Raw genomic sequence first — 18,399 nt, 5'->3', positions numbered from 1 at the left:
TCATATCATGGACTCCTCCTCATCCTCCTCCTCCATCTCCCGGTCCACCTCGATGGCCGTGTTCTCGTAGCTGGTGATGCCCCCGTACTTCCTCATGTGGACCATCAGGGGTTTGGGGGACTGGCTGCCAGCCAGGCTGGCCACGTAGGCGCCGGTGCGGTTCTCCTCCAGGGACGGGCCCCAGCCCATGGCCGGCCGGCTGGCTTGCTGCACCCGCTGTGAGGGACAGGCAGAGGAGCACAGGCACCCTGCACCCTCCACTCCCCACCCCCAGCTCACCCACCACTCCCAGTGCCCTGCTGGCTCCCAGGGACTGAAAGAACCCACAGGGACGATGGGATGGGGTCAAAAGCTGGTCCTGAAACCTTTTGGGACAGTGGTTGTGTCTAAATGTCTTGTTGTGGGCTGGGGAGGTGTCATGAGTTGGGGGTGCTGGTGGTGAGGGCTTGCAGGAGTGAGGGGCTATTGTAGGGCTACAGCCCTGTGCTGCAGGGTTAGAGCCACTCAGACAAGGGGTAAGCCTTGGCCAAGGTGGCTCCTGGCCATGCCACAGTGCCTGTGGCTGTGTCAAGCCAGGTTACAGCCAGCAAGTGCTCCAGCAGGGCATTGTTACCTGGGGAGGGCATCAAGCTCTGCTCCTCTGCTTTTAACAGCCTGGTGAGAGCAGTGAAGGGCTGGGAAAGCTGTGAGCAGCCCAGCAGCTCTGTGACCTGCTCCTGGGAGAAGGCTTTCAGGGCAGGGATCCCATCTGGGCTGCTGGCACAGTCTGGCAGCTGCCTGCCTTGCTGTGTCATTGCTCTTGCCAAGTGGGTGCAAAGTTCCAGGTGCCCCTGGCCACCCCACGCTGGGGACAATGTGCTTCCTCACAGGGCACAGCAGACTTGTTTTAGAGTGGGAGTGCACAATGGGCTGCCTCTTGGGCAGCTGTTTCACTCAATACCTGCCTGGCATCAAGGGAAGCAGCACTGCTGGAAATGCTTTGGGATGTGCCATCTCTCACACCCCACAGGCAGCAAGGGGGAATGGGGACACACACCTCCAGGAGAGAGGATACAGAAACTTCCAGGGATACTGACTTGGCAGGGACTTGTGCTCCCTGCTGCATATTTCTGGGGTGCTCCCCAGCAGTGTCAGGCCCCAGGACCTCCTACCTCCCACAGCGTCCCTTCTTCCTGAAGCACAGCCACCACCATGCCCATGGGAATCATCAGGCAGGAGAGCACTCCCATGAGGATGCCCAAGGCCTCTGCCCAGGTGGGGAAGCGGTAGTTGCCATACTCAGAAGGTTGGTACTTGACAATGTTATACACCAGCAGAGCCTGTGAGATGGGAAGAAAGTGAGATCATCCCAGAGGTCTCATGCTCAAAAAAGGCCTGGAGATGATGGACACCTCCCAGAAGAAGGATGGTTTCTGGGGCAGGAGATGCCAGCAGAGTAACTTGTCTCACTGGGATGTCCCCCAGGGGTACTGGCAGCACCGTGGTGTTCCAGCACCATCCAGCAGCTCAAGCTGAGCAGTTTACCATCATCGTTGCTGGGGACAGGAGCATCCAGCAAGTTCTGAAGTAGGGGCCTGGTTTGAATCCCAGCATCATGTGGATATCTCGGCAGAACCTCTTCATGCCTGCAGGAGGGAGAGAGACTCAGAAGCTTTGATCCCTCCCCCAGAGCCTAGTGCCTGTACCAGGCTGCCCTGCACTGATCACAAGCAGAGGTTTGTATCCTCCACAGCAGTCTGCCCCCACCCACCTGGGAGATGCAGGAGGGGTCCCAGCTGGTGCTGCCTGAAGGACCAGGCTCAGCACCATTTGTACCTTTGCAGAGATGAATCAAGTGACAGCCAAGAAGAAACAGGTGATGGAAGCAGAGTCTCATGCTCCACTGTGAGGCTGGTGGTTTCCCTTCTGCTACCTCTAAATCCCTCACTTCATACAGACAGCACACCCTTCCCTGTGCCCCTGTGGGGACAGGCAGCCTTACCATAGACACGTGTCACCACAAGGCAGGTGGTGATCACCACCACCATGAGACCAAAGCCGGCACTGTAGTCATCCAGTAGGACCAGCCAGTACATCCCACCCTGTGGAGACAAAGCACAGAGGCCAGCATCTCCTGGACCATCATCCCAACAAACCTCCACCCATGTCCTCTGACTTCTGGGGACCCTGGGGAGGACAGCAGTCAGCAGCCTCAAGAGATCAGTCTCCTCATGGGGTTGGTGCAGGGATGGGAACGACACTGTCACTCCCCTTGGCCCTCACACCTTCTGGAAGCCCAGGCTCGTCTCTCTCTTTTTCCTTCCTACCTGATATGAATATACATGTGAAAACTTGGCCCCTGACCTAAGTTCTCCCTAAAATGAGTCCCTAGATGGCCCCTCAATGGATCCATCCCCAGAGCCATACCTCTGTTGTGAGGATGAGTCCCATGAGGAAGAGGGCGATGCAGATGACGGCAGAGAAGGAAGCTTTCTTTGGCCGCAGGTAGTAGGGGAACTCGTCTGTCACTGCCGTGACGATGGTCTCCATAAATGCAAACTGCAGGACGAGAGGGTCCCCTGAGCCCTCAGGCTGCCTGGAGTGCACGGCTGTCTCCGTGGGCTCTGTCCTTACCTGGCTGTCCAGGCCCAAGGTTAACAGCATGAAGAAGAAGAGGAATGACCAGAATGGAGAAAGGGGGAGCATTGTCATGGCCTGGGGGTACACCACAAAAGCCAGACCAGGACCTAAGGGAGGCAAAGGACAGCAGGGTGAAAAGGTGGTGACAGAGCTGGGCATGGGGGGAATGGAGGAGAGGAGAGCTCAGCAGAGCAGCACCATGGCACAGACTTGCCAGGACTCTGGCAAGATGGGCAGGAAGGGTCCTGTGGCAGAGGGTGGAGAAACAGCCTGTTCCTTCCTCAGGAGCTCCTTCATTAGGCAACACTTGTCACTCAATATTTACACCACAGGAACTTATCTGCCCCCTTCCCTCCCCCTGGCCAGCTGAGCATCCCCCCTCATCCCTCATGCTGACACCCTCGGGTGCCTTCCATCCTGGAAGGGATGCTCCTCAGCACACCCAGGCAGAGGGGGAAGGGGAAAACATCTTTGTTTGGCCTCACCTGCTTTTGCCACCTGGTTAACAGGGACCCCAAGCTCCTGGGACATGTATCCCAAAACAGAGAAGATGGCAAACCCTGCCAGGATGCTGGTGATGGCATTGCCCAGGGTCACTATGAAGGTGTCTCTACAGAGAAGGAAGAAGATGCTCTGAACTTGCTCATTCCTTCCCACCCCACACCAGTGCTGGTGGCATTGCCAGCCCCAGATGCCACAGTACAGTGACCCAGTGACTGTCCTTGAGGGCTTCTCATGGCAAGGGCTTTCCAGGGTCAAATGGAGCATATATTTAATGGATAATACTGTGGTGTTCCTCCAAAGCTTTCTGTCCCCGATGGATGGGATCAGACCAAATGTCACACCCGTCTCTTTCAGTGACCTACACTGGATGCTGGAGACAGGGCACACATGCACAACTCCAGCCTCAAATATTCTCAGCTTTCAGCCCAAAACATCTGAGCTGGGTGCTCTGCCTTGGTGCTTAGGAGAATCCCTCTGTTCTTCTCAAGCCTGTACAAACTGCCAGGTATCCACTCAGTGCAAGGAGCAGAGCAAGGTGACTCTGCTGCACCACGGGCTTCTGCTGCTTTGAACCCACCAGCTCAGGTTTTCACAGCTCCCCACAACCCATAATTTTCACAAGACAGCAGGTGACCCCACCTGTAGATATTCTGATGGAAGGTGTTGTACGAAGCGAAGGTGAGGAGGCCCCCAAAGCCCACCCCAAGGGAGTAGAAAATCTGCAGGGCTGCCTCGATCCACACCTGGGGGAAGGAAGCAGTTCTGAGGAGAGCAGGGGGTTGGAATCCTCCACATGAGGAAGATGACATTAGAAATCTGCTTCCCCAGAGCCCTGGACACATCTTCCCCAGCACTCCAAGCATGCACAGCCCACAGGATATTTGTCTTTCCTTGTTAACACTCACCACTCATAGTGGATCAGCTGGCTAATGGAAGGGCTAATAAGAATGTTTTAGGGCCAGCCCAGTGGGACGTTAAATGCCCTTGGGTGATCTCTTAATGACCACCACTGCTGACCCCCACTCCACATGCTGGGATTTCTTGAGAACCACAAACACTCAAATCCACCACGGGCACCCATCAGCCCATCACAGAGGCTGGGATGATCTTGCCCATGGTCCTGGTACTCAGGGGAATTTTGGTACCATCCCATCTATGTAGAGTCATAAACACGTGCATGGGGTGGGGACACATGTGAATTGTGGCCCAGACAAGGTGTGGGACAAAGATTTTTGGTCTAGGAACAACCAAGAGAGCTTTAGGTTAGGGTGTGGCCAGAAAAGACACCTGAGTATGGGAACTGCCTCTGTGGCATTCAGGAGGTGGCAGGAGAAGGTTAATTTTTGTGTATTGAACAAATTGCACAACATCCTACTCACCTTGGAAGACAGCAAGTGATCAAACTGGGGTGTGAGGTAAAATTGGATCCCTTTCCAGGCCCCCTCCAGGGTCACACCACGAATGAGCAGCATCACCAGGATGAGGTATGGGAAGGTGGCAGTGAAGTACACGACCTGTGGGAGAGCAGAACCAGCAGGGAGAGCCGGGAATGAGAGCATGGCCCCCCACGCCCTGTCCCTAGGGTGGGACACATCACCCTGGGGTCCTTGGGCTGCAGCAGGGCCCGTGTGCCAGCCCTGATGGTGTCTGGGTGTGCAAGGCAGCCCCAAAATATCTCATACCCAGCGGATGCTGTTTGTGGGTCTCACTTTCCCAGAGGTGTAGAGCTGCACACCCTGGTGAGCATCGCTGTAGGTCCCCCCCAGAGGAGAGCAGCCATCCCTTACCTTGCCAGAGGATTTGACTCCCTTAAGGATGCACAGATAAACAATAGTCCAAGACAGGAGCAGGCACAGACACAGGTTCCAGCGGATCCTCCCAGGATCCCCAATCCCCGAGCTTCCTTGGATGTGCAGGACATACCGGCTAGGGAGGAAGGAGAGCTGCTAGTGAGCATGGGCTGCCTTCTTCCAGAGGCCCTCTGACCCTAGAAATGCCTCTGCTGCAAAATGACCTTGTCAACTATCACAGGCAGCTCCTTGCCAAGCAAACAGGAACACTTGGAGTGATTTCTCCACCACGCATTAAAGAGGCCAGAAGGGATGCCTGGCATCTCCAGAGCAAATTGCCAGCCATTCCAGACGTGGGATGCATTTCAGTCTAGCATATCTCCCAGCCAACAAAGCAGCACTAGAACATGGACACCTCCCACATCCCAGTGGCTAAACTGAGCTGTCCCGCAGAGCTGAGCACACGAGCCCATTGCTGCATCCACACCACCACCCATGAGTGAGACCTGCAGCATCTGTGCTGTGGGCTGTGCTGGTCCTCACCCCTCATCCCCTGCCCATCCTCTCCCTGGCTGGACCCCAGCCACGTCCCAGGCCTGGCCCGGGCTGCCCCCGTTACCTCCAGTACTCCTCGCTGGGGCTGACGGTGTTGCTGATGTTGACGGGGAGGGAGCTGTTCCCCGTCTTGATGACGTGGTGGTCCAGGCACAGGTCAGTGTTCCACCAGTTGCCACAGTGCTGCCAGGGCAAGTCGCTTGTGAGGGATGCAAAGAGGTAGAAGAGAACGTAAGCAATGATCATATTGTAGTAAATGGCCACCAGGGAGACGATGAGGATCGTGCCCATGCCAACGCCTGAGGGAAGGAGAGGGTAAAGAAGGAGTGAGCTGGAGCAGAGCAAAGCACATCCAAAAGCAGGGTCAGACACTGCACCTCAGCAGCCAAATGATCAACCAGTCCAAGGTTCACCTGCTGGGGGAGCCACTTATTGCCATTATAACATCTGGACATGCCTTCGCTGTACTGATGGTCTATTGCCTAATACAAAAACTTTACACCAGCCTAACACTGAGAATAAAAGTATTTGATCTGAACTTTTTTCTTCAAATTATTTATTCTTACCTTTTTTTTTTTAAACAGGTATATTGCTTTGTTTTCATGCTCTATTTTGTACCAGAGCTGGCTTAATAATATTCACACCATTTCTAGAGCTGGCCCTGCATCCAGAGCCCTCAAAGACTCACCAATCTATGCAGCTACTAAAACAGCTAACTCAAAATTCCAGCCTGCCACACCCTCCCCCAGGTTCTTTTGAGTCTAACAAGAGCTGTGAGGACCATGGGATGCTGCTGCTGGTGCATGTCCTCATCAAAGAGCTCTTGCAGAGGTCCCTCAGAGGCTCTGGACTTCACTCACGCACCTTTAAAGAGAGGGCTGATCTTCCAGACTGCAAGTGGCCCTAGGCTGGAGAACTGGCCAAGTGACAGCTCCATGAAGAAGATGGGGATCCCACAGATAGCCAGCATGATGAAGTAAGGAACCAAGAAAGCTCCTGCAAGAAGAAAAAAAGAAAAAACATCTTGAAAGTAATACGGAACAAACACCTAAAGTCTGACTGTGACAGGGAATAAAACTCATTCAATATGTGTGGCTCTGAGGGATCTACATCAAAATCAGGGAGACAGGGAGGAGCAAGAGCTCCCTGTTAGTGCAGGAGAAAAGGGCTGTGATTCACCTGGTGCTGTGCTTCCCCACTGCTCCCAACTCTCTTTCTCTCTTTTCTCTTTGAATCTTTCACAAACACCATGAAATTCCAGTTATTACTGCTCTGGGAGGAGTTGAACCAACATTTTCCACCATCACCCAGGGCTCTTGCATTGCAAAATGTTCACTCCCTCCTTTGATAGCTGGGAAGGGCTTGTTGATCCTGCTGAGTCCTGGAGAACACCAGACCAAGAAGCTGCTGGACACCAGGAGAGCTGGTGTTTGGTTCAGCACAGAGACAGGGGTTTGTCCAAGGCCAGGAATACAGGATGGGCTCACAAATCCCTTCCACACACAGATACAGGTGGTTAAAGCCCTAAACAACCATGGGGAGGGCAGTACGAGGCTTCACCCCACAGGAAGTGCTACATTCCAGCCCCAGGAAAGGGAAGGGATCCTTCTCCAAGGATATTCTACCAGCCCAGGTCAGTGGGTGGGAGACTGACCACTGCAAAGGATGCCCAAGTACCTCCTCCGTTGGTGTAAGCCCTGTAGGGGAACCTCCAGACGTTTCCAAGGCCCACGCAGTATCCGATGCAGGAGAGGAGGAAATCCAGGCGCCCTGTCCAGTTCCCTCTGTCCTCTGGGCACTCTGAGCCCAGGTCCCCATCCTGGCTGCTGGGGCTCACCAGGAGATCTGGAGTCACTGGCTGAGTGAGGGACCAGGGTGTGGGAGAGGGCAGACAGGGGTTGAGCAAGGAATAAAAACAGAGAATGAAGAATGGGAGAGAGGGAAGAAGTGCCAAGAACTCGCGAGTGAATCTGTGACCCCAAGCCTTGACAGCATTGACACTTGTCCCTTGGGAACACCCTGTCCCAGCAGCTCTCTGTTCCCCACCTCAGCCAATGCCCTGCTCTGCCACTGAGCAACAAAAAGGAGAAACGCAATCCCACATGGCCAGAGCTCCCCTGGGAAACATGGGATTGTCCCAGTTCATTCTGGGAAGGTTCACCATGGCCTAACTCACAACCCCAAGTTCCAAAGACATCCATTCAGGGGGCCACGATAAACTTTCTGCATCTCCTGCAGGATGCAGCATGAGGGCAGCAGGAGAAGCACTGTGGTGTGCCAGGGAGCGTGACACCAGCCCCATGTGTGTGCCATGCCAGGCCCCCAGCTGGCTGCCACTCCTTGCTCCCTGCACTTTCACACTTTTCCAACTGCCAAAAGCCTGCACTGTGGGAATTTAGTGATACTCCCAGTCGTCTCTGCTGAAAGATGAGAGACCTCTTTCCAGAATTCCTAATGTGCTCTGGATCAATGCAGCACAGGTAGGGCATTAACCCATTCCCCTCCACCCCACTGCAAGTGGAAGTGTGAGTCCTGCAATCCATTTGGGTTGGGGTGATGCACCAGGAGGGCACCTCTGTGTTTGTATGGGTGTACATCAGGTTTGCAGGGAGGTGCTCAGTCTGAATTCCTCCAGTGTCCTGACCTCAGGGGAGCAAGGAAAGCATTCCCACTGACTCCAGAGCTGAAAGCCTGAGCCAGCAGCTGCCAGATGAAATCCCATCACAGACACACCCACAGTAAAACCAGGCAGCACAAAGGGGTGGAATGAGGATCCTGTCCCTGTGCCACCAGGCACTGCTGTGCCCTGGTGTGGGAGTTTATCATGTTTGTATGGAGGCACAGGAGGATTCTGGTGTCCCTGCTGACAAGGTACCAGGAGTAGGGTCAGAGGAGCCCCTTTGGGAAGCTTCTTTTCTTGGGGTCTCTGAAGGAAAAAAAACCAGCCATCTCCCTGCCCTTGTTCATAATCATAGGGAACAAGCCCTTGGGATGTGGTTGAAGGAGAGGGATGTGGCTGTGGAGAGATCAGCCAGAAGGAGTGGTGGGTCTCCTGTACCAGCTTGCATTGGTGCTCAGAGCCTGCAGCAGACCCCAGTGCCCAGGAGGCCAGAGCTGGCTGGTGATCAGAGCTCAGTGCTGCCCTTTCAGGGCCTCAGAGAAGGTGGCAGCCACCTCCTCTCTTCCTCCTCATCTCCAACTGGACTGGACTGGAGGATGTTCCTGCTGCTGGTTCCCATGGAGACACTGAGCCATGATGCTGAAGGAGAGGGCTGCCAGCCCCCCCTGTGCAGGGTGCACCCCAAACCCCCAGCTGCTGGCACTGCGGACATGCTGCTTGCAGCCCAGAGGCACCAAACACAGGGGCAAACTCCTCCCCATCCCCACCTGGAGCACAAACACCTCGAGGGACAGGACAAGGGCAAACTCTTCCCAGAGCCAACCTGAAATGTACAGCCCCAGCAATGCTGCCACACCAAAATCCTCTGTGAAGAGCCCATCCGTGCTGGATGCTGCTGTCACAAGGGAAAGGCCAGGAGAAAAAGTTGTAAAAACAAGGGCTGAGAAGTCAAAATGTATGACCCAAATGTAACATTGCTATAAACCATCAGTACCTGGCAGCCTCCTGCAGTTGTTCAGCACAGCTCTGTGGTTCAGCAACACATCCAGGCCATGGCTGTGCCTGCTAATTAGCCCAGCACACCCAGTGTGTGACCCACAGCTGTCTGTGCTTGCAGGGGAGGCACAGGCTGCTCTGAACTCCCTCCCAAAGATTTCAGCAGCTCAAACCTGTACTCACAAAGATCCCTGCTAGGTAGGGGCCATCACAGCTGTGTCTTCCCCCTGCAAAATATTGCTTCCCTGTCCATCACACTGGCTGGGGAGCTCTTGTTTTCCAGATTTGAATCACAGAAAACCAGCGAGCAGGGATGCTGGGAGATCATTAAATCCTGTTGCCTAATTCCTGCATCTCTGTCTGAATCCCAAACACCTGCAGGAGGGCATAGGTAGAGCTGCAAGATCTCATTACATGTGGGTGCCTGTCCATGAGGTGTAGCCCAGAAATCAACACAGAAGCAACAACAGGAAATGGAAGGAACCAATGGGGCCTTTTCCAAACTGTAAATGGCCTGGTCCCCACCTCAGCCACCATTTCCAAGGCCATGAGATGTAGTTTGTCACTTGTGTCTTAATAATGACTGCCCCCCTTGTTAATATCTTTATCTGGAGCTCTACAGCTCAAATTTAGGACCCCAGAGCAGAAAGCAGAGACCACTCAAATGTCAGATAAACCCAAAGGACAATGACACTTGTCCCCCTTGGGCAGGCTGAGGAGATACAGGGCAGGGATGCTGCTGGAAAACACACAGAAAAGCAATGGTCAAAATTCTTCCCAAATCCCAGCCTTTCCATAGAAATCACAGAAAATCTGGCCTATTTGCCTGACTTGAAATGAATTACAAAGCACAATATTTTAGGCTTCCAGCCCATCCTTGTCCCAAATCACAGAGGGAAGTGCACGTCCCTTCTCCTGACTGCTGAAAATCTCACAAACCAGCTTGATTCTAGAGCTTTTTTTTAGGATTAATGCTCTCTTTCAGCCTCTGTCATAACAGAAATTCTCTTTTCAGCAGCAGCAGAAGTGCTCCAGTATTGCTCTAGTGCTTTCCACTGATGTCAGCTGCCATCCTTCAAGCCGGGCTCCCGTCTCGCAGTTATAAACAGACGGGGACTAACAGCTCCCTTGGCAACCACGGCCTCTTTGAACACAGCAGCACTTCCCTTTATTCGCCAAAAGATGCTCCCAAAGAAGTCAGCAAAGCAAAGGTCACCGAGAAGAAAAAGCACTTTAGTCTCTGCCAAGATAAGAGCTGGGGTCTGTAAGGAAACAGCTCTGTGCTAATTATTTTCTCTAAACCAATTTACTTAAACCAAAACTCAGTTGTATCTGAGTGAAAAAACTCCAGCCAGATCAAAGGTATGTTTTCATCCTATTTTGTCTCCATTCAAGCTGGCGTTGTGGGGTTATTTTGTCAGTGTTTTGTGCGTGATCACAGCCTTTGAGCAAGAGAAATGCCACCCAGCACCAGATTTCTCCCCTGCGGATCTGAGCACAGTGAGTCTCTAAAGTGTGAGTCACTTCAGATTAGTTTGAATTGCTTGCTAATCTGTGAGAGAAAAAAATCTTTTAAAAGCATAAAAATTAATTCAAATGTAATATCACTTACAAAGTGAAGAAAATAAAGCACTGCTGTGGTGAGGAAGAGCCCCTCAAAGGGCTGAACTAGCCCTGGGTGACCCCAGCCTGGGGTCACAGCTGATACCATCAGAGGGAGCAAATGATGGCAGAGCACAGGGAGGTTGGAGGTGGCTGAGGCTGAAGCAAACTCATTACAGCAGTGTCCAAAGTGTAAGGAGTATGCACAGATCCAAATGGTTGTGGTTTTTCATCTGAAACCCTGGGGAAGTTTCCAGGCAGTTTGTGGCACGTAGAGGAGGGCAGTGGCTCAGGTAGGAAGATGCTGCTCAGCACCCTGGCCAGGTATGGGAAGGAACCATGGCTCCCACCAGTGGGATTTAGTCCATTTCCACCAAATAAACCCCAAAGAAAATAATCAAATAAATGAAAACAACACTCAGCTCTTCTGGGAGTAGTATTATGCAAAAAAACAACATGAAATCCTTAGAGCCTGAGAAAGGTTTTTAGTCAAGAGGTATTTCCACATGCCTAAAATTTGTCTGGTAAGAAGAGCTAAAAACTCCAGCTCACCAATAGGAAGTGGATCACAATGAGAGGAAGAGGAGGCTGTTGGGGTCCTGGGTGGGTGCTGCCATGGGGATGGGCACATCTCTTCATCAGCCACCACCAGCTGCCGTCAAGCCCAGTGCCAGCACTGAACACAGTGGTCCCAAGGTGGCTGTGAGCACCAGGTCCTCCATCTGGAGCTCAGCAATAGTATTTTTGGGTAATGAAGCACAGAGGGCTCTGAGCAGCATTGGGAATGGGGAAAATAACTCCAGAGACATCTGCTTTCCATCCCTGATCACCACGGGACTAAATGAATTCCTGAATAAATGCTAAAGAGGGTCACCAGCATCAAGTGACTCAGACAGGCATTGGAAGGGGCAAAGACCACTTTTAATGGATCTTGCAGTCACAAAGCCATCTGGAAAAGCAATTTGTAGGAAAGAGGAAGAAAGAGAAGAGCCAAACGATGCCTCCAAACAAGAGTGGAGAAATAGGCTGTCAGGGCCTGCTGGCTGTCACCAGGACATTGCTGGGTTTTTTACGTCATTTCCCAACACCCTAGGAATTTCCTGGCAGGAATAAAACTCTCCTGGGTTTTCATTCATCTCAACAGAGTCAATCTGCCCTGTGTTCAGTGGGCATGGTTTGGCACAGGGTGTAGCTGAAGAGGCTCCCAGCCCTGGGTCACTGTCTGGGATGCTCCAGGAAGGGCTGGCCCATTCAGCAGCAGCACATCCCCACGATGGAGCTGTGGCTGATGCTGTCTCTGTCCCCCTGCTCCACCGTGTCCCCAGAGAAAGGACTTGGTCCCCAGAGTGGGGGGAAGTGGGAGCTCAGACTGGTAAGAGCAAAGTGGCAACACAGGGAGCCTAGATGGGAAAGCCTGACAGCTCGGTTTGAAAAGGGTTTCCAGCAGGATGTGAAAAGGGTTTGTAGCTCTGCCAGCTCTGCCCTGAACCCAGAGTTCAGCATCCAGCTGACCCCACAGCACGCACACCCCTTTAAATCCTGATGAGGAGGAGGATGAGGAGGCAATCCGAGCTGCAGGTGGGAAAGGCACTGCCCAGCCCCTGTGCCCATCCCGCGGGAGGGACCCCGAGCCCGGGCAGCCCCGGGGAGCGGCGTTCCCGGGGTGCCAGGCTGCGGGGAGCAAGCTCTGCCCCCGGTGCCACCCACGGCGCCCGGCAGACACAACATGAGTCACCCACCGCCGGCAGAGCCTGCTGGCAGGGCAGGGCAGGGCAGGGCAGGGGAGGGGAAGGGGGCAGCTCGGGAGGAGCGGTGGGCACGAAATGCCCCATCCCGCTGCCCACCATCTCGCTCTGGCCCCGCGCACCAACGCTATTCCCTAACATCCCACTGATCCCTGCCGGCTCCCACGAAGGCTCCCGAGGACGGGATGCGGGGCCGTGGGCATGACTCCCCCGCTCCCAGCCCGGGGTTATCCCCGCTTCCTTCCCAGCCCTGGGGTACCCTCGCTCCTGGCTGTCACCGGCCGGGGGTACCCCTGGTCTCCTGCTCCTATCCCTGGGGCATCCCCGCTCCCGGCTCTCACCTTCCGGAGACGCTGCTGCCGAACCTGCTTCATCCTGGACCCTGTTGCTATGCGCTCCTCGCTCCGACGCTTCGCGTCTCGCTCCCTCCAGCGCCGGGGAGGGCGAAGGGGGAGCGGGGAGCGATGGCCGGCACGGAGGGGTGGGCACGGACCTGATCCGGGGAGAGCCGGGGACGCGAGGAGCGAGGCTGAAGGAAAGGTTTGCCTTGAGTGGAGGATGGCTGCGTGCGGAGCAGGGAGGGAGGAGGGAGGTCTGTCTGTCAAAAGCACTCCTGGCGGGTAAAGGGGGGCTCCGGGACCTCAGTCCCCCACCCGGGCAGCGAGGGACAACGGCTGCTCCCTCACTCACGCCAGGAATGCATCAGGTGTCCCTGACTTTGGGGTCACTCTGTCACCGAGCACCCCATGGAGTGATGGCAGCAGATGCCAGAAGTTCACAGCACCTTCCTGTCTGGTTCTGAGATGACTTTCCTGTGGCAGGACACAGCTGGAACTTGAGCAGATGAGAAGTGATTGCTCCCCATGCTGCCTGAGCCCAGCCCTCAGTCCAGGGCAGGGGATGCTCCACCAGTCCCTTTGAGTAGGACCAACACATCCCACCACACTGAGGGCAAGAGCAATCCTTGGGCAGTGCCCAGGGTGAGCATCTGAGCCCAGCAGATCTTGGCCCCAATGCTGGAGCACAGGTCACATCTCCAGGTCCAGATGTCCCAGTTTGAGTCCGCAGTGGGATACTGAAGCCCCAGTGCCCAGGGAGATGCTGGCTTTTCACCCTCACTCAGTTAAATTCCCAGTGAGGTGGCAGCGCTGGTCTGTGCCTTCTCCTCCCCCTTTCATGGTGGAAATGGGAGAAAGGACAACCCCACATGCTCCAGGGCCAGTGTGGGACCAGGACAGCTCCGGACTCACAGTTGGACTCTTTCCCATGATAATATCCACTTGTCCATCACTTCATCCCTGGACTGTGCCCAGTGCTCTGGCACCAGATGTGTCCCTTTTCCTTGCAAGTGCCCTACAGGCTCCAGCCTGAAGCCAGACTTCTGCCCAGATGTTTTACTGAGGTTTAATGTGAGTGGGGATGAGGAGGACAATGACAGGGCTGGAACAGAGAGAACCCAGCCTGCCTGATATAAAAGCAAATATCCAGGACATCTAATGGCAGTTGTGCTCTTACAACTCTCTAAGCACTTTTGAAAATTTTCCCTGAAAGGAAAGGTATTCTCAGTATAAAGACACATTTCTGCAGGAATCCAACATGATGAAGTGGCTCAGCATTTATACAATGGGTCTTTTAAAGCTAATATTTACCTGGATTTCCCAGAGAAAAGAGGAAAGAGCAAAACTAGATAACCCATCAAACATCTCTTTTCACACACTCACAGCTTCCTCAAAAATAAAAGTATCTTGGGAATTCACTCAGGCTGGTTTTACCTGCCTTGGACTTGCCCACCACTTCTCCCTCTCACAGATGCTGGCTGGGAATGCTGAGCCTGGAGCTGGCCAGGCTGATGGCCTGGGGCTGCATCAAGCACTGCTCCTACCTCAGCCTTCATGCAGGGCAGGGATGCTTTGTTTGCCCTTCATGCCAGTGCAGTCTGAATCAGAGAGCCTGGTGCCCCCTTATTGCAGCTGTCCCAGCCCCACATCACCAGCATGGACTGATCTCCACCAAACCATTCAGCATCCCTGGGCAGACTTCATGGCCTCATCTTCTTGTGTCCAGGGCAGTATTTTTCATTAGAGACACCCAGGGCTGCTGGTGCCCTGAAATGTCCATGTTGATACCAATTCTTCTGGGATGCTCTGTACCTGGAACTCGCTCTTCTGGTTTGTCTGGTGCTGCTCTGGTAGCACCAGCAGCTCTTCACAGCCTGGGATCACCAGGAAGTAGATTTCCCACCCCAGGGATCTGGGATGTTTCAACTTAGCATTACAGGGCTGGACCAAGTCTAGCATTGCCCTGGAGCTGGCAAGAAATGCACTTCATGGAGCAGCACACACCAGAGGCAGAAACAGCCAGAAGGAGCAGTGCAATCTAGGAACTTCAAAAACCCCAGGAGAGCACAAGGGTGTGCATAACTGTCCCCATGCCCTGCTCCCCAGGGGGCTGGCACTAGGTAGCACACACAGGGCTTGCAAGCATTTCCTAGCAAGTTTTGTTTTCTCCCACCCCACCTCCGAGCCACCCCTGGCACACCAAGAAACCCTTCCCTTCTCATGGGCCAAAGCACAGCACACATCTTCCACTCCAGGACAGCACCGACAGCCACTGGCACTGCCTGCTCTTTGTGACTCTGGAGGGCAAGGAGAGGGCAGAGCACAGGCTGGGGAAACACCCTTGCCCACCCTGCCTGGGCAGCCCCCACAGATCCGGGTGGGAAGGGGTGAGAAGACGGCTGGCAGCAGGATGGAGCGTGCCCAGCTCTGCGCCGCAGCCACGGGGAAGGCAGCGGTGCTCTGGTTAGTCACTGCTGGGAGTGTGCCATGCTGGAGGCTGCTGGCAGCACGGCTCTGCTCGGCCACCTGCTCTGCGGGGCCTTATTTTGATGATGGCACCCTGATGGAAAGTGCAGAGGGAGGAGCAGGGAGAACCTCTGAGGACTTGTAGAGGACAGCCCCCGGGGTCCCCTGGCTACGAGGACAGGCTGTTCCCATAAGGGCCAGGTTCCATGTGACTCGGGAGGCAGCTGCTGCAGGTGCTAGAACCAGGTGTTTGTCACCTGCCAGGGGTGAAACCGCCAAGGTGACACGTGTCCAGGAGGTTTGAACCAAAGGTTCCAAAGCTGGTGGGGACACCGTGTCCACCAGCCCCTTTCCTGGCACAGGGAGGGCCCTGCATGGTTCACCCATCCCTGCCCAAATGGCAGATGCAGGGCGCAGGGGAGGACATGGGAGGGGGAACAGAGCAGATGCATTTTGTCACCGGTCAAGAGGCGTGTGTGTGTGAAGGGGGAAGGGGTGCCTGGGTGTGTGGGTGCATTTATTGCCTCTTCCCGCCAGCGCCGGCTCCCTGTGCACACACGGGTGGCAGGGACCCAAGGGCACAGCCCACGGCTCCCTGGACTTTTACCCTGCTGTGCAAACAGGCAGGCGCCAGATTAGGGTATCAGTTGGAATTTCATCTTGTCAACAGCGCCCGCAGCCTCTCTGGGCAGGCAGTGGAGCATCTTCCCTCTGTCCCAGCCCCTCACTTCCCTGCAGGCCACCCAACACTGCAGGTGAGTTTGGGAGATGCACGTTTGTCCCCCACCAGGACACTGTTCCCTTCCCCACTGCTGTCTGTGGGCTCTCCCTTGCAGACAATAGTGATGCCCAGTGCTGCCACCACCCCACCCTCTGCCAGGGCAGGACCCCACTGCTGGTCTCCACGTGGCAATGGCAAAATTGGACATTAAAGGCAGCCAAAGCCCAGGGAGGGAGGATGAGTGTGGAGGAGCCAGCCCCCACCATGCGGGCCATGCTGGAGTCTGCACACAGGAGCAGCTCCAGTTTCCCCAGTCCAGCCCAGCTCTTCAGGCAGGTGGCAGATTCAGTCTCATCCCTTTCCTATATGGTCCAGCTCCATTGCATTTGCATCCCCCTGCCTATTTTAGTTCCTGATTCCCCACATTTCCTTGCAGGGGTGCATGAGGTGTTTCTCCTGTGCCATGGGCAGCCTGGCTCCATGCTGGTGAGTGCAGGGTCACCAGGGTGCAGCAGTAGGTGCAGCAGTAGGTGCAGCCTCTGTTGCAATTGCAAGAACAAACACTTTGCTCTGTCCCTCTCTCAGCAATGACACCTCATCCTGTTCCCACTCTTCCATCTCCTCCACCCATGAGGACTTTATCCTGATTCAGGTATCCTTCCACAGTCAGCTGCCCTGCCCTGGCACCTCAACACACCCATGCAACGCTTGGCACTGGGAAGAGTCTTGGGGTGGAGGAGCCATTAGGGGCAGGGATTCGAGGGCAGATGCTTGCTCAGTGTTCTGCTAGATGAGGGGAACACTGATGGGATGGAGAGGGGAGAGTGTCAGGCACCAATGCCAGCTGTCCCAGGCACTATCTCACATCCTCATTCTCTGTTTATTCATCTTGGACAAGGAGGATATCCAGCCCATCGACAGCCATAAAATGAGATTAGAGACCAGGAGGCGCCAAGGGGAGGCGGCCACAGCCGTGGGCAGCTGGCCTTGTTCTTTGGCCTCTGCCAGCCCAACAATGGCCTCACCCTCTCCCCTCTGTCTCCAGTGTGAGTCTGCAGCCATCGTGTCTGCTATCCCTCTTGGTGCCAAAGGAATGAGACGTGGCAGTGCCATGCCATGATATGAGCCATGCCACTGCCAGCAGTGTCCCTGTGGGACTGGCACACCGTGTGCTACAGGGACAAGGCTGCTGCCCCCAGACACCCTCCCCAGCCCTGGCTGTGCCCAGGAGCATCAGCCCCAGCGTGACCCCAAAGCCAGCATCCTCCCCTGCCACAGCACCACAGGCAGGAACAACAGCAACAAACCTGTGTCACACAGGATCCCTGCTTGGTTTTATTTTCACCCATGCCTAAAAAATAAAAAGTAAAACCAGTTCTGCCTTATATACACAAAAACTGAGCTGAAGTCCTGAGTTGATGAGCACATTTGTCCTCATCACTGAGCACACCTGGTAACAGTGGCCGTGGGAAGTGTCACTGGCAGGAGGGAGACCCAAAGCCTTTGAGGGCTGGAGCAGAGCAGTGCACACAGTGGGATGACTGGGACCCACTTGTAAAAGCCACAGCACACCTGGGGACTTTGTGCTCTGGGGGCTGGGAGCAGTGGGGGCTGGCAGTGGACGGTGTGGCCAAGGGATGTGAGGCACCAGCAGTGTCAGGTGGGATGTGAGAGTTTGGCTGGGTGGTCTTCAGGCAGCAGGGACGTGTCTGCTGCTCCATCCTGCTGGAGCTTGGAGAGAACATGCTGAGAAACATCACATGAGCCACCATGCAAGGTTCATGCTTCCTCATCACTGTCCTGGTCTTTGGAACTGCAGCTGAGGAGCATGTGGTGCAGCCTGAGAAGGAGCCACAGACCCTCCTGTGCCCCAGCTGTGCTCCAGCTGTGCCCCATCTGTGCCCCACTGGCCTTTGGGGTTGCTGAAACGGCTGTACATTAACCTGGGCCTATACAATGGTCAAGACTCAACAGGATAAAGGGACTTCTCAGCTGCAGTTCACCAGTAGGAACGGATGGGGTTTAGCCAACTGGCCTAGGGAACACAGTGGGTGAGAGAGAGTGCAGTGCGTGGAAGAGCAGGGAGATAGGGAGGACAAAATCTGTAGTCCTGTAATCTGAATTCTAAAGAAAATAGGAAAATAAATGCTTCTCTGTCTTTCTGAAAACCACCTCTCCATCACCTAATGCCAGGGCACATGCCAGTCATTTCTTGCATGTCTGAGGAGGCCCCTGCCTGCCTGGCAGCAGCTCCTGGTGCCTGCAGTTACTGCGCTCCCTTGGACCAGCACCCAAAACTCTCCCAGGATTGGCCCTTCTGGACAGCCTGGGGCTGGTTCTTGGATCCTGTCCCGATGGCAAACCTTCCATTCTCCTTCCCTTCCCCATGGAAGGGCTCAGCAGGGTGGTCTGCCCCAAATGAGCCTGTGCCAGGCTTCCTCCT

The 18,399-nt window shown here is 54.7% G+C and overlaps 1 protein-coding gene across 1 annotated transcript; it reads right to left on the bottom strand.

Moving 5' to 3' along the window:
- SLC6A7 (solute carrier family 6 member 7) lies at nucleotides 1-12,839 on the bottom strand. The gene is made up of 14 exons (XM_009091447.4): nucleotides 12,773-12,839; nucleotides 7,146-7,326; nucleotides 6,333-6,464; nucleotides 5,533-5,767; nucleotides 4,911-5,049; nucleotides 4,503-4,637; nucleotides 3,763-3,866; nucleotides 3,105-3,229; nucleotides 2,614-2,726; nucleotides 2,407-2,538; nucleotides 1,982-2,081; nucleotides 1,525-1,625; nucleotides 1,152-1,319; nucleotides 1-216 (listed from the first exon to the last, which is right to left on the bottom strand). Exons 1-14 carry the CDS (start codon nucleotides 12,803-12,805, stop codon nucleotides 1-3), a joined length of 1,914 nt encoding a protein of 637 aa, XP_009089695.2. The 5' UTR covers nucleotides 12,806-12,839.
- Between the last annotated feature and the right edge of the window lie 5,560 nt (nucleotides 12,840-18,399).

The sequence above is a fragment of the Serinus canaria genome, chromosome 13 (genome assembly GCF_022539315.1).
Source record: "Serinus canaria isolate serCan28SL12 chromosome 13, serCan2020, whole genome shotgun sequence".
Lineage (NCBI taxonomy): Eukaryota > Metazoa > Chordata > Aves > Passeriformes > Fringillidae > Serinus > Serinus canaria.
The sequence above is the reverse complement of the archived record's forward strand: the minus strand, read 5'-3'. Positions and strand labels throughout refer to the sequence as shown.